Here is an 18,655-nt window from a genome sequence, read left to right on the forward strand (position 1 = left end):
ATATCCTAATAATAGGAGAATAGGATTATTATCCTGCAAACCTCTCCAGTAAGTGACACTTGTAGATAAATAAGGTTACTGCTTCATTAATTTTGCTTTGATTTGGGACATTTAATAGCTGTCATATAGATTGAAACCATAGTTAATCCAGTTGGCATTAATCCCCATGAAATGAAATGCATTTTATGTACCATGTCATTTAGCTAACAAGGTAAAAAAAAAAAACAATAATTGGTCTCTTCCTATTTTGTACCACAAGAAGAAATCCTAGGAGAAAAAGTATCAGAATTTTAGGTTCTGAAAATCCTCAGTGCTATTTTAATCTCCATAGATATTTTAGTAAAGAAATGTTGCATTATACAGTACCTGGTACACAGAAGATTTTCAATAAATATTGTCACTGAATTGAATGTACTGTACAATAATTATAATTCTAAAATGAAGACTTGACTCATAACAACAGTCCTGTACTTGAAATAGAGACCTAATTTAATTTCCTGTGAGTAACTCTAGGCAGCAAAGTGTTGCAATGAAGAAAGAATGGAAATTGGAGCCAAAAGTGGAGCGCCCACTTCCTAGTTGTGGCCTAAGTGTATGTACTGCTTAACCTCTCTGAACCTCGGGTTGCTCAACTGTAAAATGCAGGTAATTTAGTACTTATTTTATAAAGTTGCTGGAGGTATTACTTTGGAGGGGGGCAGGTAAATTATTAAACTGTCATGTAAAAACCATCATATAAATAATGGTTTTATTTAACTTAACACATATGGACAATTGGTTATTTGAATAATGATAGAAGGAGTGGTAGATGGTTATAAATTTTCTACACAACTCTCAGCTACTGGAGAGTAGAGACACTCTTTTTATACATTTATTTAATTCCAGCACATACCATAGAGTCTGAGTATGGTAGATCCTCAGTAAACATTTGTTGCATGAGGAAGTTGTCATAAAGGATGCAATTTGGGCTAAATGTTAACTATAATAGATGGAAAAGCACTAACTGGAAGAAGTGCTTTAACAAGGCAACTGAAGGGCTTCCCTGGTAGTACAGTGGTTAGGAATCTACTTGCCAATGCAGGAGACACAGGTTTGAGCCCTGGTCCAGGAAGATCCCACATGCCTGGAGCAACTAAGCCTGGGCGCCACAACGACTGAGCCCACGTGCCACAACTACTGAAGCCCATGTGCCTAGACCCCATGCTCCACAACAAGAGAAGCCACTGGAATGAGAAGCCTGCACTCTGCAACGAAGAGTAGCTCCTGCTCACCGCTACTAGAGAAAAGCCCGTGTGCAGCAACAAAGACCCAATGCAGCCATAAATAAATAAATAATTTTTTTTAAAAAAGCAGCTGAAATTGACTTTATCCAAAACCTAGTCAATGCTGTGCTTGCTCCCTTTTTAGTGTATATGTATAGCTTTTGACATGTTATTATAAAACAAGATGATTCTTCCACTCCTCTAACAACTAAAAATAAGTAGATGGTTTGGATTGTCATTTTATAATGAATCCAGGTGACTAATTTGTAACTGCTTAAATTATTCTCTCTGACTGGAAAATAAAATATATTTTCCTATAACACACGTGACTACTGAAAACTTATGAAGCTTTTTCTCATGAACAATGGGAATTTTGCCACTAATCATGTTTTTTCCCCCTTGTGGCTTCCAGAAATCTCAGAGCCAAGTTTTTAGCCCATTTTTACTAATGACATGGAACTCTATGGCCTGCATTTTTGTGTACTGTGTACTCTATTTTCCTTCTGGTGTTATTGCCCCATTATATTTACACTGTCCTTGACATTTCTTTTTCTGTTCTATTACATCTTATTTGTTCTTTTAAGCCACTCTAAATACTTTTTGTAATGAAGCGGGAGATATATCCCAATGAAATTAATTTTAAATGAATATGTATTTTTTAATGCATAACTTCTTGGAAACATCTTTGTTGCTACTTTTTTCTCTTCTCCACCTCTCTGCCATTTCTCTATTCTGCCATTCCTTAGTATGTAATTTATTCAAGGAATAGAACCACTTCTTTATTATGTAAGTAAAGCCAATGGAGGAACTCACTGCACATATGTAGTAGCTCTTTCAGTGTATTGATAATTTATCTTACATTCTAACATTTTTTCTTAACACAAAGGCTAAAATCTATACCCCCAAGCCACATGCAGGATTTAAAAGGTCTCAGTGGCATGATGCTTTCATTCATTCAGCACACATTTACTGAGAACTTACTAAGTACTGCCTTATGGTACAGTTCTAAGCACTACTGGGGGAAAAAAAGACATAAGATACTGTCTCCTCCTCTCTCAAGGACCTTATGGTCTTTTAGAAGAGCTAAGATATGTATCTAAATAACTTTATATGATAGATTGCCCAGTTCATAAGAGCTATGAAGAGAAGTACAGATCAAATGGTATAAGAGTGCTCTCTTCTCTTCGGCAGCACATACACTAAAATCGGAACGATACACAGAATATTAGCATGGCCCCTGCGCAAGGATGACACACAAATTAGTGAAGCGTTCCATATTTCTATGGGCAGGATGTGAGCCCTGGAGCCTTCTCCACGTCCTGTGGTGTCTCCCCAGGTCTTCCACAAGCTGGCCTCCTACAAGGGCTGTTTGTTGTCTAGCCTCAGCACGATGCTGAAGACGTGGGTTAGACTGCAGCCCAGGGCAGAGTCTCCTGAGAGCCTTTGTTGCCGAGAAAGCCAACTGCGAGACGCCTTGCTGGCTGCTTGGAGAAAAAACCCTAAACACCTGCTGGCCGAGTACTGGGAGTGGCTCCTGCAGGCCATGCAGGTTGACCTCAAGAAAGCCTGGCCACCCACCCCTGACCACTGACCCAGTGCCTGCCTGAGGGGCCAAGGACTGGCCTGCGGACCCAGGGGGACTGGCAGCGGCCGGTGTCCGGCACAGTCACCCTGACCCCAGACCACGCCCAGGAGGCAAGTCGAGCCTCTGGACGCCCTCGTTCATCAGGTTCGATTCTGGGCACGACGTGCTGCCTTCCCTGAGCAGTCTGACCCAGGGGTGACTTTTGTAACTAGTTATCACAGGGTGGATAATGGTTTTATCTCCCATGCTGGCCCCATTTTAAATGTGCTCTAGGTACTACATTAGTCCCTGTAGAGCAGCAGGACTGCTGGGCAAAGGCAACCACGGGCCCTTCCTCTGCTCTCCGTTTCCTGTGAGTGTGGTGCACCCTCCCCACAGCCAGGGAGGGCCCCCAAAGCTACTGCTGGCTCCTGTGGAGTGGGTGTCTCCTCCCCAGGGTTCAGCCCCCCACTGGCTATATTACTGTAATAAACCTTAGCTATGATGGCAACAACAAAAATGGTAAAAGAGTTATAGGAAGGAAACCCAACTTTCAGCTATATGAGAGTGGTTTTATGTAGGAAGATTCTTCAGACTATGACAACTGATTAGGTGTGAGGTGGCAAATGAGAGGGAAAGTAAAAAATAATGCTAAGGGACTTCCCTGGTGGTCCAGTGGTAAAGAATCTGCCTTCCAATGCAGGGGATGTGGGTTCAATCCCTGGTCAGGGAACTAAGATCCCACATGCCGTGGGGCAACATGCCAAAACGTGCCCGCATGCCACAACTACTGAGCTCACGCACCTCAACTAGAGCCTGCGTGCTGCAAACTACAGAGCCCATGCACTCTGGAACCTGGGCGCCACAACTACAGAGGTCATGCGTCCTGGAGCCTGCAAGCCACAACTAGAGAAGAGAAAAACTGCCGCCACAACTAGAGAGAGGCCTGTGCACAACAACAAAGAGCCCACATGCCACAATGAAAGATCCCACGCGCCTCAATGAAGATCCTGCGTGCCACAACTAAGACCTGATGCAGCAAAAATAATAATAATAATAATAAATTAAATAAATAAATAATAAATCTAAAAAAAATAATGCTAATTTTTTTTTCTTTTTGGTGGTACGCGGGCCTCTCACTGTTGTGGCCTCTCCAGTTGTGGAGCACAGGCTCTGGACGTGCAGGCTCAGCGGCCATGGCTCACCGGCCCAGCTGCTCCGTGGCATGTGGGATCCTCCCGGACCAGGGCACGAACCTGCGTCCCCTGCATCGGCAGGCGGACTTTCAACCACCGCGCCACCAGGGAAGCCCAGTAATGCTAAATTTTAAGTCTGGTGATTAGGGCACTGAAGATATCATTAATAAAAATGGAGGGCATAGAATGAAAAGCTGGTATATGGTCAGTTGGAGGTGACTGTGGGACAGCCAAGTAGAGACATCAACTAGTCCATTAAAAATTATGGATTAGGGCTTCCCTGGTGGCACAGTGGTTGGGAGTCCTCCTGCTGATGCAGGGTACACGGGTTCGTGCTCTGGTCTGGGAGGATCCTGCAAGCCACGGAGCGGCTGGGCTCGTGAGCCATGGCCGCTGGGCCTGCGCATCCGGAGCCTATGCTCCTCGGCAGGAGGGGCCACAGTGGTGAGAGGCCCATGTCCCACACACATAAAAAGAAATTATAGATTAGAGCTTCGGAGGGAAGTTTGGGGAGTTGTCCATGTAAAGGTGATATGTAAAGGTCATAGAAGTCAAGCTTTTACACCATATAGTCAAGGCAGAAGGGGTAGACAAAGGAGAAGGCCAAGGGGATGTGTCTTTGGGGAAGATCTGATGAAAGAAGGAAGAGGAGCCTGAGAAGAATTAGAAGCAGCAGTACAGTATAATGGAAAGAAAGAATATCAAGAATACAATGGATCAACATTATCAACTATTCCATCTTATTCGAACTGGAATAAGATGAAAATGAAGCAAAAAAGGAAGTGGAATTTGCAACTTAGAGGTCAATAAAAGCAGTTTCAGAAGAATGTTGAAACTAGAATCTGGTTTTCAAGGTGTTAGGGAATCTGTGGGTAATGAGGAAATGGCAGCAGTGAGTATGCCTTCCTCCTTCAGGGATTTTGCAAGTGAAGGGAACAAAAATGATTGAGATCATAAGTCAGTAGATTGGCAGGGTTGCTAATGGAGTCACCTTGAAGACAAGGTTAGATTATTAATTCTCAAAGATCAGAAGAATCAAAAGTTCACTGAAAGTACAGAGAAATTTTTCAATGAAGTAGGGTGTTGAAGGAGTTCACATAGTGAACTCAAATTGTGGTCCCTGGACCAAGTAGCATTAGGATAACGAGTGAACTTGGGAATGCAAACTATCAAGTCCCAGCAATCTATATTTAAGCAGGTCAGCCAACTGATTCTGGTACACATTAAAATCTGAGTTCCACTGCCCATTCTTGGTAGAAGGCAAGGCTACCTGCAGAAAATAAGAGAACAGCAATGGGACCTGGAGTGTGAAGAGGGAAAAATAAAGACTATATACTGAGGACCGGGGTGGCAAGTCAATCAGAATTAACTAAAAGGACTGTCTAGCAACAGAAGGAATCCAGCAAGACAGAGATAATCTGTACTAGACTAAATTGGCCTAGTTTGCGAACTTTCTCTAGCACACGAAGTCAAAATCTAGGTGCAGAGAAAGTGGATCGCAGTCTATCCGAAGTAAGAGATTAGCAAAATGAGGACTAATCAGAGAAGGCAACAGTTTTAAGGGTTTCTAGCAAGAGCATTGTTGAATCAGCTGACAGGGGACACCAGCCTGGTTTGGAACTGAGGGCTAGAGAGCTTGTTGAGGGCAAGGCTCAATGGGAATTAGGGAGTAGGAGATGAAGTAAGAAAGTGATGATAAGAGAAAAAGAGATTCAGAATTCCAGATGAAACAGTTTCAAGTGATGTGGAGGTTCAAGGAGTGGCCAAAGTCTATGAGAGCTGAAGATGTAGTAGAAATGAAGAAATTAAGGGTGATGAAGAACCATGAGGACAGAGCATGAGAAAGATCTATCATTTGAGTGGAGAAGTTCTCATAGATGATTCCAGGGCAGGGGTCAGGGGAAAGTGGGGAGAAGATTGTAAGCCTGCCAGTGAAACTGTTGAAGGATGATGAGAGTGACTAGAAGGTCAGTAGTAGTGATAATAGGAGCCAAGAGGAGAGGTGTATATGGATTGCAGGGTTTTAAAGGGAGGAAATGGTTGATCAACAAAAACCAGAACACTTGACTGTATAAAATTGTACTGAGAGGGCTTCCCTGGTGGCGCAGTGGTTGAGTCTGCCTGCCGATGCAGGGGACGCAGGCTCGTGCCCCGGTCCAGGAAGATCCCACATGCTGCAGAGCGGCTGGGTCCGTGAGCCATGGCCACTGAGCCTGTGCATCTGGAGCCTGTGCTGTGCAACAGGAGGGGCCACAACAGTGAGAGGCCTGCGTACCGAAAAAAAAAAATTGTACTGAGAAAATAATTAGCAATAGATACATAGAAAACCAAACAAATGAAAACATTTAGGGAATTATTAACACCAGCAAATAATGGTTGTACTAATAAAAGCAGCAAAATAGTACACAAATTGGTTCATCAGTAAATAATACTTTCATAGCAATAATAATATAAACACTGAATAATGATTTAGCCCAAAATATGGGGATTTAACTATACTGAGATGATGAAAGGGATGTAAACAGGTAGGTGGGTGATTAATAGAACTAAATCCTTATGTACCAGAATTACCAACAGATAATATACAACGTTGATAAATCAAAAAAATAGCAGCATAAGTATACCCATATTATTTTGCTATATGGAAGTAAAGACAAGAAGAAAAAAAGCTGAGTTGAAAATTGTTGCCTCTAACTTCCGCCCTTTTGGCTCTCTGAGCAGCACCATGGCAGTCGGCAAGAACAAGCGCCTTACAAAAGGGGGTAAAAAGGGAGCCAAGAAGAAAGTCGTTGACCCATTTTCTAAGAAAGATTGGTATGATGTGAAAGCACCAGCTATGTTCAATATAAGAAATATTGGGAAAACACTATCACAAGAACTCAAGGAACCCAAATCGCATCTGATGGCCTCAAGGGTCGTGTTTTTGAAGTGAGCCTTGTTGATCTGCAGAATGATGAAGTTGCATTTAGAAAATTCAAGCTTATTACTGAGGATGTTCAGGGCAAAAACTGCCTAATTTCCATGGCATGGATCTTACCCATGACAAAATGTGCTCCATGGTAAAAAAATGGCAGACCATGCCTGAAGCTCACGTTGATGTCAAGACTACCGATGGTTATTTGCTTCATCTATTCTGTGTGGGTTTTACTAAAAAATGCAACAATCAGATTCAGAAGACCTCTTATGCCCAGCACCAGCAGGTCCGCCAGATCTTCAAGAAGATGATGGAAATCATGACCCAAGAGGTGCAGACAAATGACTTGAAAGGGGTGGTCAATCAGTTGATTCCAGACAGCACTGGAAAAGACATAGAAAAGGCCCGCCCATCTATTTATCCACTCCATGATGTCTTTGTTAGAAAAGTAAAAATGCTGAAGAGCCCAAGTTTGAATTGGGAAAACTCATGGAGCTACATGGTGAAGGTAGTAGTTCTGGAGAAGCTGCTGGGGATGAGACAGGTGCTAAAGTTGAAAGAGCTAATGGATGTGAGCCACCAGTCCAAGAATCTGTTTAAAAATCAGACTTTAATGGTGACAAATAAAAGATCTTATTTGTGATAAAACAAAACAAAACAGAAAATGGTTTCCTCTGGGCATCAGGTGTGCATGGAAAGGGTTGGGACAGGAACTTGCTGTTTGTTTTATGCCATTTAATAATATTTGACCTTTTATGCTATCTATATGCATTATTTTGATTAAAAAGATAAAAACTTTTTAAAAGAGTAAATAAATAACAATTCTTGTTTGCCACAGAACAAGAGTTCAAAAGGGCACAAGAGCAGGAGGTAGCAGGAGACAGATAAGGGTGGTGTTGGAGAAAAAATGGGTCCAAAACAGATATCAATTAAATTTGGGGAAAGGATAGCAGGGAATAGAGTTTTGCACAAAAGACACTCATTTTCAATAATGGGGATGGAGAAGGCAATAAAGATGGAGAAGAGGGCTTCACTGGTGGTGCAGTGGTTGAGAGTCCACCTGCCGATGCAGGGGACATGGGTTCGTGCCCCAGTCCGGGAGGATCCCACATGCCGCTGAGCGGCTGGGCCCGTGAGCCATGGCCGCTGAGCCTGCGCGTCCGGAGCCTGTGCTGTGCAATGGGAGAGGCCACAACAGTGAGAGGCCCGCCTACCGAAGGGAAAAAAAAAAAAAGATGGAGAAGGACTGGAGTCACATGTGACTGAATGAGGGAACAGGCAGAAATGCTGAGTTTATTAAGCTAAGCAGCCCAGAGTTTCCATAATTAGTGAACGACTTATGTTAAATAAACATTGTAACAAGCTTCCTGGATATTTGTCAGAAAAAGCACCTGACACTAAGATCTGTGCTGTCTTGATGTTGACAAAAATTAAATTTTCAAATGACAGAAGAAAGGATCATAAGTTGGAGAATTTTCCATTGGCAATAGCACTATCCAAGTGAGCAGGACTCTTCCCTTGACATCTTCCCATGACTCAAAGTTTTCTTGGAAGCCTCAAGCCAAGTGCAAAAGAGTTGTACATGCAATATATATAATTATTTGAGTCTTTCTTATAAACACCACCTGTATAACAACTTGTAAAACAAGTTCAGCTGAGCTTTTCCCTGTCACTAACATATGTGAAATTATCTGTTCCTTGCTAATGGCAGGAAAATGATCACAGCATGTTATTCTTAATGTCCTCGGGGAAAGAAATGTGATTGGTGCTGTTTCGAATTTGAAACCAAAATAATGGTCTTTCTAAGGAGAACCATGGAAAACATACATAAATTAGTTTTATTAAAAATATTTTGAAGCCAGGTTTTTGGACATCTAATTTTCAAAAATATTTTAATGCCTTCTGCTTCTTGGAAAGCACTTTAAAGGTGATTTAGTTTCATTTAAAAATATCATTACAGGGACTTCCCTGGTGGTGCTGTGGTAAAAAAATCCGCCTTACAATGCAGGGGACGCGGGTTCAATCCCTGGTCAGGGAACTAAGATCCCACATGCGGAGCAACTAAAGCCCGTGTGCCACAACAACTGAGCTCTCGCGCTTCAACTAGAGAGCCTGCGTGCCACAAACTACAGTACCCACACACCCTGGAGCCCGTGTGCCGCAACTAGAGAAGAGAAAACCCACACACCACAACTAGAGAGAAGCCCTTGTGCTGCAACGAACGATCCCACATACCTCAATTAAGACCAGATGCAGCCAAAAATAAATAAAATAAGGAAATAAATAATAAATAAATCTTAAAAAGAATATCATTACAATGGAAACCAATTTTTTATTTTGATGCTTTGAAAGACTTGGGGACTGGGGTTGGGGGAGGAAAAGGCAGAGAATCAAACATTCATTTGTGTACCTAGTATGTGCTTGGCACTAAGCTGGATACTTTACATATTTTACCTCATTTAATCCATTTTAGATACACTGCACATTAAGTGTGATTCTCCCCCTCTTTTATAGATGGGGAAATTGAGGTGCAGTCCAGTTAAGTCAATTACCTCAGTCCAGTTAAAGTCAATTACCTAGGATCATGCAACTCAGTAGAATCAGATTTTATAAACCCAGATAATTGAATTGAAAGTCTGTGTTCTTTCTATCTTATTATACTACCTCTGAATTGCAATTTAACTCTAAACACAAACTAAAAATGGGTCATCCTTTAGTTTTAAAGAAGCCTAACTGACATCTGCTCCATTACTCTTCAGAGACTCTTCCACTCATGTGGAAGACACATGTAAGCACCAAGGAGCCTAGGTGAGACAACTCATTCTCTGCCCTACTTTGTCCATGGGATCTGCACAATCGGGTTATCCCATCCCTACTCTGACCAGAAATGGATCCAATCCTGTGTAATCCACATAGGTGGAAATTACCAGCTCTAAGCTTCCCAGGGCACTATTCCATTTTCAGAAGCACTTCAACTTTATCCACATAAAATACTGAAAAACCAGAAGAAAAGTATACAAAAAGCCTCCAGCCTTTAACAAAGCTAAGTCGGAATCTCAAACTAAAAGATGAATAAAAAAAAAAAAGATGAATAATAAAATAGAAAGTAATATATTAGCTACCAACCTCTGCCTATTTTCTAAACAGACAATATCTGGTCTGGTCAAATATATTATTAGTTGCACTAAGCTAATGAAAGGATATCATAGCATTACCATTGTCACTGTACAAGATTCTTAATCCTATGATATTTTTCCCATCTCTGATAATTGTCCCTCACTCCATTCCTACTGTCATTATCCTAGCTTAAGTTTTACACTTTGACTACTGGAATATTTAGCTTTTAATAATCTCTCTGCAAGTTCTTCTCTGTGGTATTTTTTCATGTTGTAGGCTTTATAGTTTATAAAGCATGTCAAACATATATTTTCATTTAGTCTTTACATCAACCCTGTGAGGTAGACATCACTACCAAAATTTATGGATGAGGATATTTCTGAGAGATTTAGTATTTATTAAGAATACAAAGCTTAGAAGGGACATAGCTGGAACTGGAACCCAGGTCTTCCTACCCTGAAGCTAGTCCACTTTCTGTTATAGCATGAATATCTCCCCAGTGGCAGACTATTAATCCACTGTCCTATTCATGTTTACATTATTGACCAAGGACTCTCCACATTACTGACTCAACTTCCAGAGGGAACTCTCAATAAGCTCTGGAGTCAGGCTACCTATATATGAATCCTGGCTCTACCACATGCTAGAGCTATGCAAGCCTTCACAAGTAACTTAACTTCTTTGAACCTCAGTTTCCTTCTCTTGAACAATAACGGCAACAATGATACCTTCTTCATCTGATCATTGTGAGAAGAAAACTAATCAATATTTCAATCTATCTTGTGCAAAGCTTCTAGAATTAACCTCCTAAATCATGCCTATCAATATTTTCCTACTCAATAACCTTCAATCTTTCTCCATTGTCTGCCAAATACAGTTCAAAATTTTAAACTTAACATTCGGGAATTCCCTGGTGGTCCAGTGGTCAGGACTCTGTGCTTTCACTGATGAGGTCCTGGGTTCAATCCCTGGTTGGGGAGCTAAGATCCTGCAGTGGGAAGGACCTCATGATCTGGCCTTAAGGTATCATTTTAACCCTACACTCTAGTACTCTTCATCTCATGTCTTCCTTGCCATACAAAACAAACCACGATTCCTGAAACCCAAAGTGTACTTTCCCAAATATATGACTTTTTTCATGAGATTCCCTGTTCTTAGGATGTCCATGCCACACACCACAATACCACGTTTGGAAATTCTGCTCACTCTTCAAAACCCAGGACAATCTCTTCCTCCTCAACAAAGCTTTCCTAGATCTCCCAGCTGAAATTAATTTCTTCTCTCTTCTGTTCCCAAGCACACTGCATGATCCTCTTTTATAACAGAAAACACTTTGCTTTGTATAATGTTTTATGTGTTTGCGACTTTCCCTTATTAGAGAATAAGCACCTAAGAGAAATGTGACAATGTCTTACCCACGTTTGTATTTTTCATAGTACCTGGCATGAAGATTTAATGCTTACAAATAATAATTACTACTAAAAATTAGTAATTACCATTTAAGTACTTACCGTCAGCACTCAACAATGGTTAAGTGCTTAACATACATGACATAATTTATTCTTACAATAACCCGGTAAGAAATGGATGATGAATCTTTATTTTATGATGAAGAAACTGAAGCGTAATGAAGTTAAGCATTAGACTGAACCGTATGAAACTGTTGCTCTTTGACCAACTTTGACCTATAAAAATGACAATTTCATATGATTTAACCTAATAAAATGTCTTTCTAATGGCTATTACTAATCCATTTAATTTAAGAAATTCAACACCATCTGGACCATGTTTTAGAGTAATTCTAAAGACCAGTATTTCCATACATGATAATTTTAGGCTTTTTTAGATTGGGAAAACATGGATATTAAATTTTTTGTGGTTCTTTTTTTACCAATATGGCTAAAGTGTATATTTCGAGTTTCAGTCCTTAGAAATAATCTCATTCATATTTAATATAAAACAATCATATTCTTATGTGGGCAGGCTCCCTCTTTATTTTTTCTTATTCTTTTTCTTTTGTCTTTCTGTAGGAGTTGCCTATGAGAGCGGTCAATTTGAGCAAACTATTCTTTATTAGAAAAAAATATGAAAAAATACAAAGAGTGGATTATTCCCCACAGTTCCAGTTATAATTGTTAGTTTTTCCAAGAAACAAGACAATCTTTTTTTCCTTTAACACATGTATAACAGAGGTTTACAAGATTCTAAAGTATTCAGAACATAAATTAGTCACTGATGATTGCATCCCAAGATACTTCTTCTTAGCAAGTAAGTTTTAGTTTCTATTTTGTTGATGTAACAAATAATAAAATGTATGCCTATTCTGACTTGAGTTAATATGCCATATTTTCAAAGAAAACATAAAAAATAATGGTCACATGGTGACCATTACAACCATCTTAGACAATATCACTTCCAATTCATTATTCACTTATATATCATACTTCATGAAAATATTTAATGTTGCACAACTGTTGGACCCATTTTAGAACTGAGGATTAGCTAGAAATTAAGTGTTCATTGATCAGTTCTTAACTCCCCTCATAGATTTAATGTATTAATAAGCCTGAATTATTTTGTCTTCTGAGAAGAGATGGAAAATTTTGTTTTAAAAATGTCATAATACATATACCCTGAGAAAACCATAATTCAAAAATAGACATATACCACAAGTTCATTGCAGCACTATTCACAATAGCCAGGATATGGAAGCAACCTAAGTGTCTATCAACAGATGAATGGATAAAGAGGATGTGGCACATATATATAATGGAATATTAGCCATAAAAAGAAACAAAATTGAGTTATTTGTAGTGAGGTGGATGGACCTAGAGTTTGTCGTACAGAGTGAAGTAAGTCAGAAAGAGAAAAACAAATACCGTATGCTAACACATATATATGGAATCTAAAAAAAAATGGCTCTGATGAACCTAGGGGCAAGACAGGAATAAAGACACGTAGAGAATGGACTTGAGGACACGGGGAGGGGGAAGGGTAAGCTGGGACGAAGTGAGAGAGTAGCACTGACATATATACACTACCAAATGTAAAATAAATAGCTAGTGGGAAGCAGCTGCATGGCACAGGGAGATCAGCTTAGTGCTTTGGTGGGAGGGAGACGCAAGAGAGAGGGAGGGGTATGGGGATATATGTATGCATATAGCTGATTCACTTTGTATACAGCAGAAGCTAACACTACACTGTAGAGCAATTATGCTCCAATAAAGATGTTAAAAAATAAATATATAAAAATGCCATAATAAAACATGAATCTTCATGGTATAACTCCTCAATATTTTGATGAAAAAATAATGTGGGTACCTATACAGTGGTGTGAGCAGTGTTTAAGAGATTATTTCAGTTTTACAAGGAATCAGCTCATTAATCTTACCTGCTCATGTGTATGGTTTGAGTCACTATGATACAGTTCAATTCCAGTGTTTGTAGAAATTGAATCACTTCCTGTGATGGTTTGGATTTGCTGGCTAGAATGGGATTGTCGATAGTGTAGAGAGTGGAAGATCTGGGGCTGTTAGACAATGTGATGATGGCACTGAACCTGAGGATAGCATTCCAAAAATACATGCACATGCCAAAAACAGTCACTCAGAATAAAAATAACTAATAAAAGAAAAGCCAACTGAATCCACTTTAAAAAATTTAATGTGTTCTTTCACAAGATAATTCAAACCCTAGGATTTATAGTTTTAATAAGTGATATATTATTTTTTCCAATTATTCCATTGTGAAAAATTGTATTGAACTCTATTTTTATTTGACCAGGTGGCTGTAAACATCCAAATACTTACCTAAGTTGGCTAGAGAATTGCATGTTCTGATTAAATTAATATTACAGTTATACTTAACACTAAAACTATAATGAATATTAATATTAATATTTCTTTGATGATTCAACAGGCACTTCAGGATCTAATTACAAAATAATACTGAAGATGTTGATGGATATAAATTAGAAAATAATATAATGTAGTGATTTTCAATGTCAGGAAGCATATTAGAAACACAGTGGGGGCAGGTGAAGTTCTTATGCTTGTGAAAATCAAGCATAAATTTAAAAAGATTGGAAAACAGTGACTAAGCCTTCAGATTCAGAAAACATGGATTCTAACTCTGATTCTACCACTTACTCTGTGATCTTGAGAAACTGTATATACAACCTTTATAAGCTTCAGTTTCCTCATGTGTAAAAGTGGAGATAGTATGTACCTCACTGGGTTGCTATGAGGAGTAAATTAACTAATGTTTGTTAAGTGCTTAGTACAAAGTAGGTGGATAATTAACATTTATTATTATTATCATCATATATTATCACTGTCATCATCATCATCAACTTAATCATCATCCACCCCATTAATTCTGCAGGTGAAAAAAAAAAAAATAACCATGAGGTCCAGAGAAGTAAGATGATTTACTTATAATGACACAAATAATTAATGGCAAAATTGGGACTGGAACTCATGATTTCTTGCTCAGAGTTCTGTCAGAACATTAAACTGAATTTGTACTGTCTTCAAAATATTTTGGAACTTCTTTTCAAACTAAATCTTTGCTATCTGCTTGCTTATTTACCATGGCTTTTTTCTGGTAAGTGTAGAGCACAGAATAAAAATAGATATCTGGTTATAGTTTGGGGGATTTCAGGTATGCTTGAATTTTCTATATTATTTTGTTATTATCCTACTTTGAAAGCAGGCACCTGAAAGCCAGTTTTCAAAGAAAAACATACTCTATTTGAATTATAATGCTACATTCATGCACATACAATTAACTTTGAAAGTATAAATTCAATGCTCTATTTCCTTTTGACTGTTGGAAAGGTGACCTATATTAATAAAGTAAGGCACTTCAAATTTTAAAAGTTTTTTATGGAACAATTTTCAAGCTATATTAAATGAAGAAAGCAAGATGTATAAGGATGAATATAATATGCTCCTTTTGTATAATATGTTTAATGTACATACATGTGTATTTACAAATATATACAGCTGCTTTTAAATGCATTAATAGAGCAAAAAACATTTTAAGAGTAACTGTCTCTGGGAGGAAGAACTGAGGGACAAGAGGATCAAGATAAAGAAGCTGTTTTTTCACTATATACATTTTAATTCTCTTTTCACACTCTTTTTGTACCTTTTTATACTTTTTATGCTTTGAAATTTTTTACCATGTATACAAATATCTTTTCATGTATACAAAAAAATTTTTGAAAGAAAAAAATATATATATAAAGAAACACATTTTACAAGTAGACACTGCCTTGGTAGACATATAGATAATAAAGGTCATAGAATCAGTTCATAGAATTATTTTCTCTAGGCTCTTTTCAAATATGACCTACTTTACAAATATGCTAGCACTAAGTAAGAGCTCTACAATTTAGAAGCCTGACTGTGTACTATCAGTAACTTTTGTACAAATTTTGGGGGTGAATGTGTCATCTGTTCTTTTATGTTACAAAATACCTTCATACACTAGATTAGGATAAAGTCAGAGTGATAGTCAGAGAACGCTTTCACCAGTGGGGAGCTTGTACACTACTGAAGTAGAATTCCTCCTGAAAAAAAAATGTGTCCCTTAAAAAGCAGATTAGGAAAAAACTTTGAAAGGACAATAAATAAAACAAAACCCATTTCTCAATCATCTTTCTTTATTAACGCATCAGTTGAATAGAATGCTGACAGTTTCTCCATCTGGGATGCCTTGTGGTTTTCCTGAGCCTATTTGGCATCTGAACCACTCATTGGTACCACTAAAGTCTTAGCAGGTTTTCAGTTTCTATTCCTCACACCTGACTACTAAAATTATTGTTCCAAAGCAAGATATTCATACATTTCTCATACTTTTGAAGCATACCACAAGCTGAGTTTTTAATGTACAAAAGATCAAACATTTCTGATTTACCATATATCTTATCTTTTTTGCTCAAGAAAAATATACACAGAGTACAATTTATATGAATTGGATAATTATCTTGCAACTGACACCACTTTACCACCCTTCTACTATAAATACCTCTTTTTTTGGACAGGTCCCGTCTCCTAAGAGCTAGTCCTATTTGGATTAGTCTCATATGACATTAAACAGGTTCATCCAGACTCTGGCTTTATCCAGCTCATCGCATTGTATTTCTGTCACTGAGGAAACTCAACTAGGTCAAAGCAGTTGTATGCATGTTTCCTTTTACCTTGGGCAGCCTCCCATGGCAGTTCCAAAACTCCCAAATCATTTAAGTCATTAATAAGAAAAGTGGACATGTAAAAGTAAATATTCTAGTTAACAGTAAGTAGCAGCAATGTTCTATTAAAGGAATTCTTCTTTAATTTTTCCAGATGCATAGCAATAATAATGTATAGGATATTCAATATTTTCTTCTAGGGCCAAGATTTAGAAAAGCTGTTTATTCTCTTTGAAACAAGAAGTTGGAAGCAGCATGAAATGATGTGTCTCAAATATTCCTTCCTATTTAAAGTGTGTCAGGCATTGTTTTGGCTGTCCAGTTAGATAAAGGACAGATGTTATAATCTGGTAGCTTGAGGAAAATGCCTTCTGAAGAACTAAAATATTTTGAGAAATTTTTCTGTTTGGTATCATAATGTCCAGAAATATTCTGCAGTTCTTTTGGAAAATATGTATTTAATATGTACTCTACTAAACCCTTCAGACTATATACAGTTTTCCAAGCAGACTAGAATCTTAAAGATTTGGATATTTATGATCCTGAGAGTTTACTCTTTTTCATTTTTATTGGGTATCAAATGAGTAATGATGTATTAGTTCCTATGAATTGGGTAACAACTGCCCATAAATGCTCATAAAAATAAGACATGTTCTCATGCCAAGAAAAATGAAAAAAAGAGAATTTAGTATATTTTAATGTTTCAGTTGTATATGAGAAAAATGATTTTGTGATCAAAATTCATTTGATAATATTTAACTGCCTGTTTTGGGTTGAATTGTGCCTCCCAAAAAAAGATTCATTGAAGTCCTAACTCCTAGTACTTCGGAATGTGAACTTATTTGGAAACAGGGTCTTTACAGAGGTAATCAAGTTAAAATGAGGTCAATAGGATGGGTCCTAATCAAACATGACTGGTGTCCTCATAAAAAGAGGAAATTTGACACAGAGACAAACATGCACAGAGGGAAGACCATGTGAAGACACAGAGGGAGGGTGCTATGTGACAACAGAGAATTAAAATTATGCACCTACAACCTGAGGAACACTTGAGGCCACCAGAAACTAGGAGATAGGCAGGGAAGAGTTCCTTCTATAGAGGCTCTAGAGGGGGCATCGCCCTTTAAACATGGCAATTTCATAGTCCTGACCTCCAGAACTGTGAGACAATAAATTTCTGTTGTTTCAAGCCACCCAGATTGTGATACTTTGTTACCACAGCCCTAAGAAGCTAATACACTGTCCTAGTTCAAGAGATAAATCCCAGGATTTGTCTGGGCTGCGAATGCTTGTACCTACTGAGGAGATCAATGTGAAACCTCTTCTGGTTACAGTAACAACTCTGCTTAAGGGACGGAAGCGCAGGGGGAGAGAGGAGCTCTAGATGCCATGGAATTACCATCACCCTGCTGCAGTTTTGTACTCTGTACTTGGTCTCTCAATTTAGCTTAATGGAATTTCAAAAACTGACTTCAAGCTTTAGCTTTCTAGACCTTTTACAGTATACAGTATTTTACAGATCTGTTCATAGATAGTGTTCATTTAAAAATTCACTTCATATTAAATGAATTAAGATAAAATTGCAATGTTTTATGATTTTTGTGAGCCTCATTTAAAAGAAACATACAAAACATTGAGATATCTATATTAAGTTCAGATTCTTAATTTTCCCCGTGACTGGACATATCTTTGTTTTAGTTTCCCTTTCAGTAAAATGCGGACAATACTTCAAATGAGGAAATGGAAATGAAAGTGTTAAGGATGATACAAAGGGCTGTAGATATAATGAGGTATCATTATATAGCGAGCTTGCCTGGCACTTGACAATTGAAGGTCATTTTAGCTCTATTAAAGTATTCATAATTCAAAAGTATACACATAAAATAAGCCTTAAAACAAATTTCACTTACCTGATCTGTATTTAGCTTCTCCACTTTTCTTATGGTTTTTTCATAAATAACATTATTTCCTGGAAAGAAATGGCCTCCTCTTAGGAATGGCGACAGTGGTTCCTATAAAGACAGTAAAGACTGTGTTTTGCTTTGAAAGTTACCTTTTCAGAGGAATCTGAACTTAAGCAAATATGCATTCTCCAATAAAATCTGAGGTAGTGGCAGACTTTAGGAGGAAAGTGGAATGACATCCCAAAAAGGTTCTGAGAGATATAAGGATATAGTAATAAAAATAGTCCATTTTCTCAAACAGAGCAAACTGTATCTCCCACTACATTTTACTAAGCCTAACAGTGTTTTGGGGAAATTGGAAGAGTGGGAAAGATTTTTTTTCTGTTCCTAAGGCAAGATAAGTTTCCTCTGAGGTAGACAGGCATGAGGTCAACCTCATCTAAACTGGGTTCACTGGCAAGTTACTTTCTATGCCAAAGTTATTATTAGAGAAATGCAAAAT

At 38.3% G+C, this 18,655-nt stretch overlaps 1 protein-coding gene, 1 non-coding gene and 1 pseudogene across 2 annotated transcripts in view; 2 read left to right on the top strand and 1 right to left on the bottom strand.

The window, feature by feature from the left end:
• LOC112396183 (POF1B actin binding protein) overlaps positions 1–18,655 on the bottom strand; it is a gene marked incomplete at its 3' end in the record, with an annotated part of 94,627 nt that overhangs the window by 40,246 nt on the left and 35,726 nt on the right. The window contains 2 exon segments of the mRNA XM_024739780.1: positions 13,445–13,628; positions 18,161–18,261. Coding sequence (XP_024595548.1) covers positions 13,445–13,628; positions 18,161–18,261 — 285 coding nt within the window.
• LOC112396186 (U6 spliceosomal RNA) lies at positions 2,440–2,544 on the top strand. Its single transcript, XR_003002518.1, has one exon. It is a non-coding gene; the product is annotated as a U6 spliceosomal RNA (small nuclear RNA).
• On the top strand, positions 6,748–7,536 carry LOC112396184 (40S ribosomal protein S3a pseudogene; annotated as a pseudogene).

This window comes from Neophocaena asiaeorientalis, unplaced genomic scaffold, assembly GCF_003031525.2.
Source record: "Neophocaena asiaeorientalis asiaeorientalis breed wild unplaced genomic scaffold, Neophocaena_asiaeorientalis_V1.1 scaffold1017, whole genome shotgun sequence".
Taxonomy (NCBI): domain Eukaryota; kingdom Metazoa; phylum Chordata; class Mammalia; order Artiodactyla; family Phocoenidae; genus Neophocaena; species Neophocaena asiaeorientalis.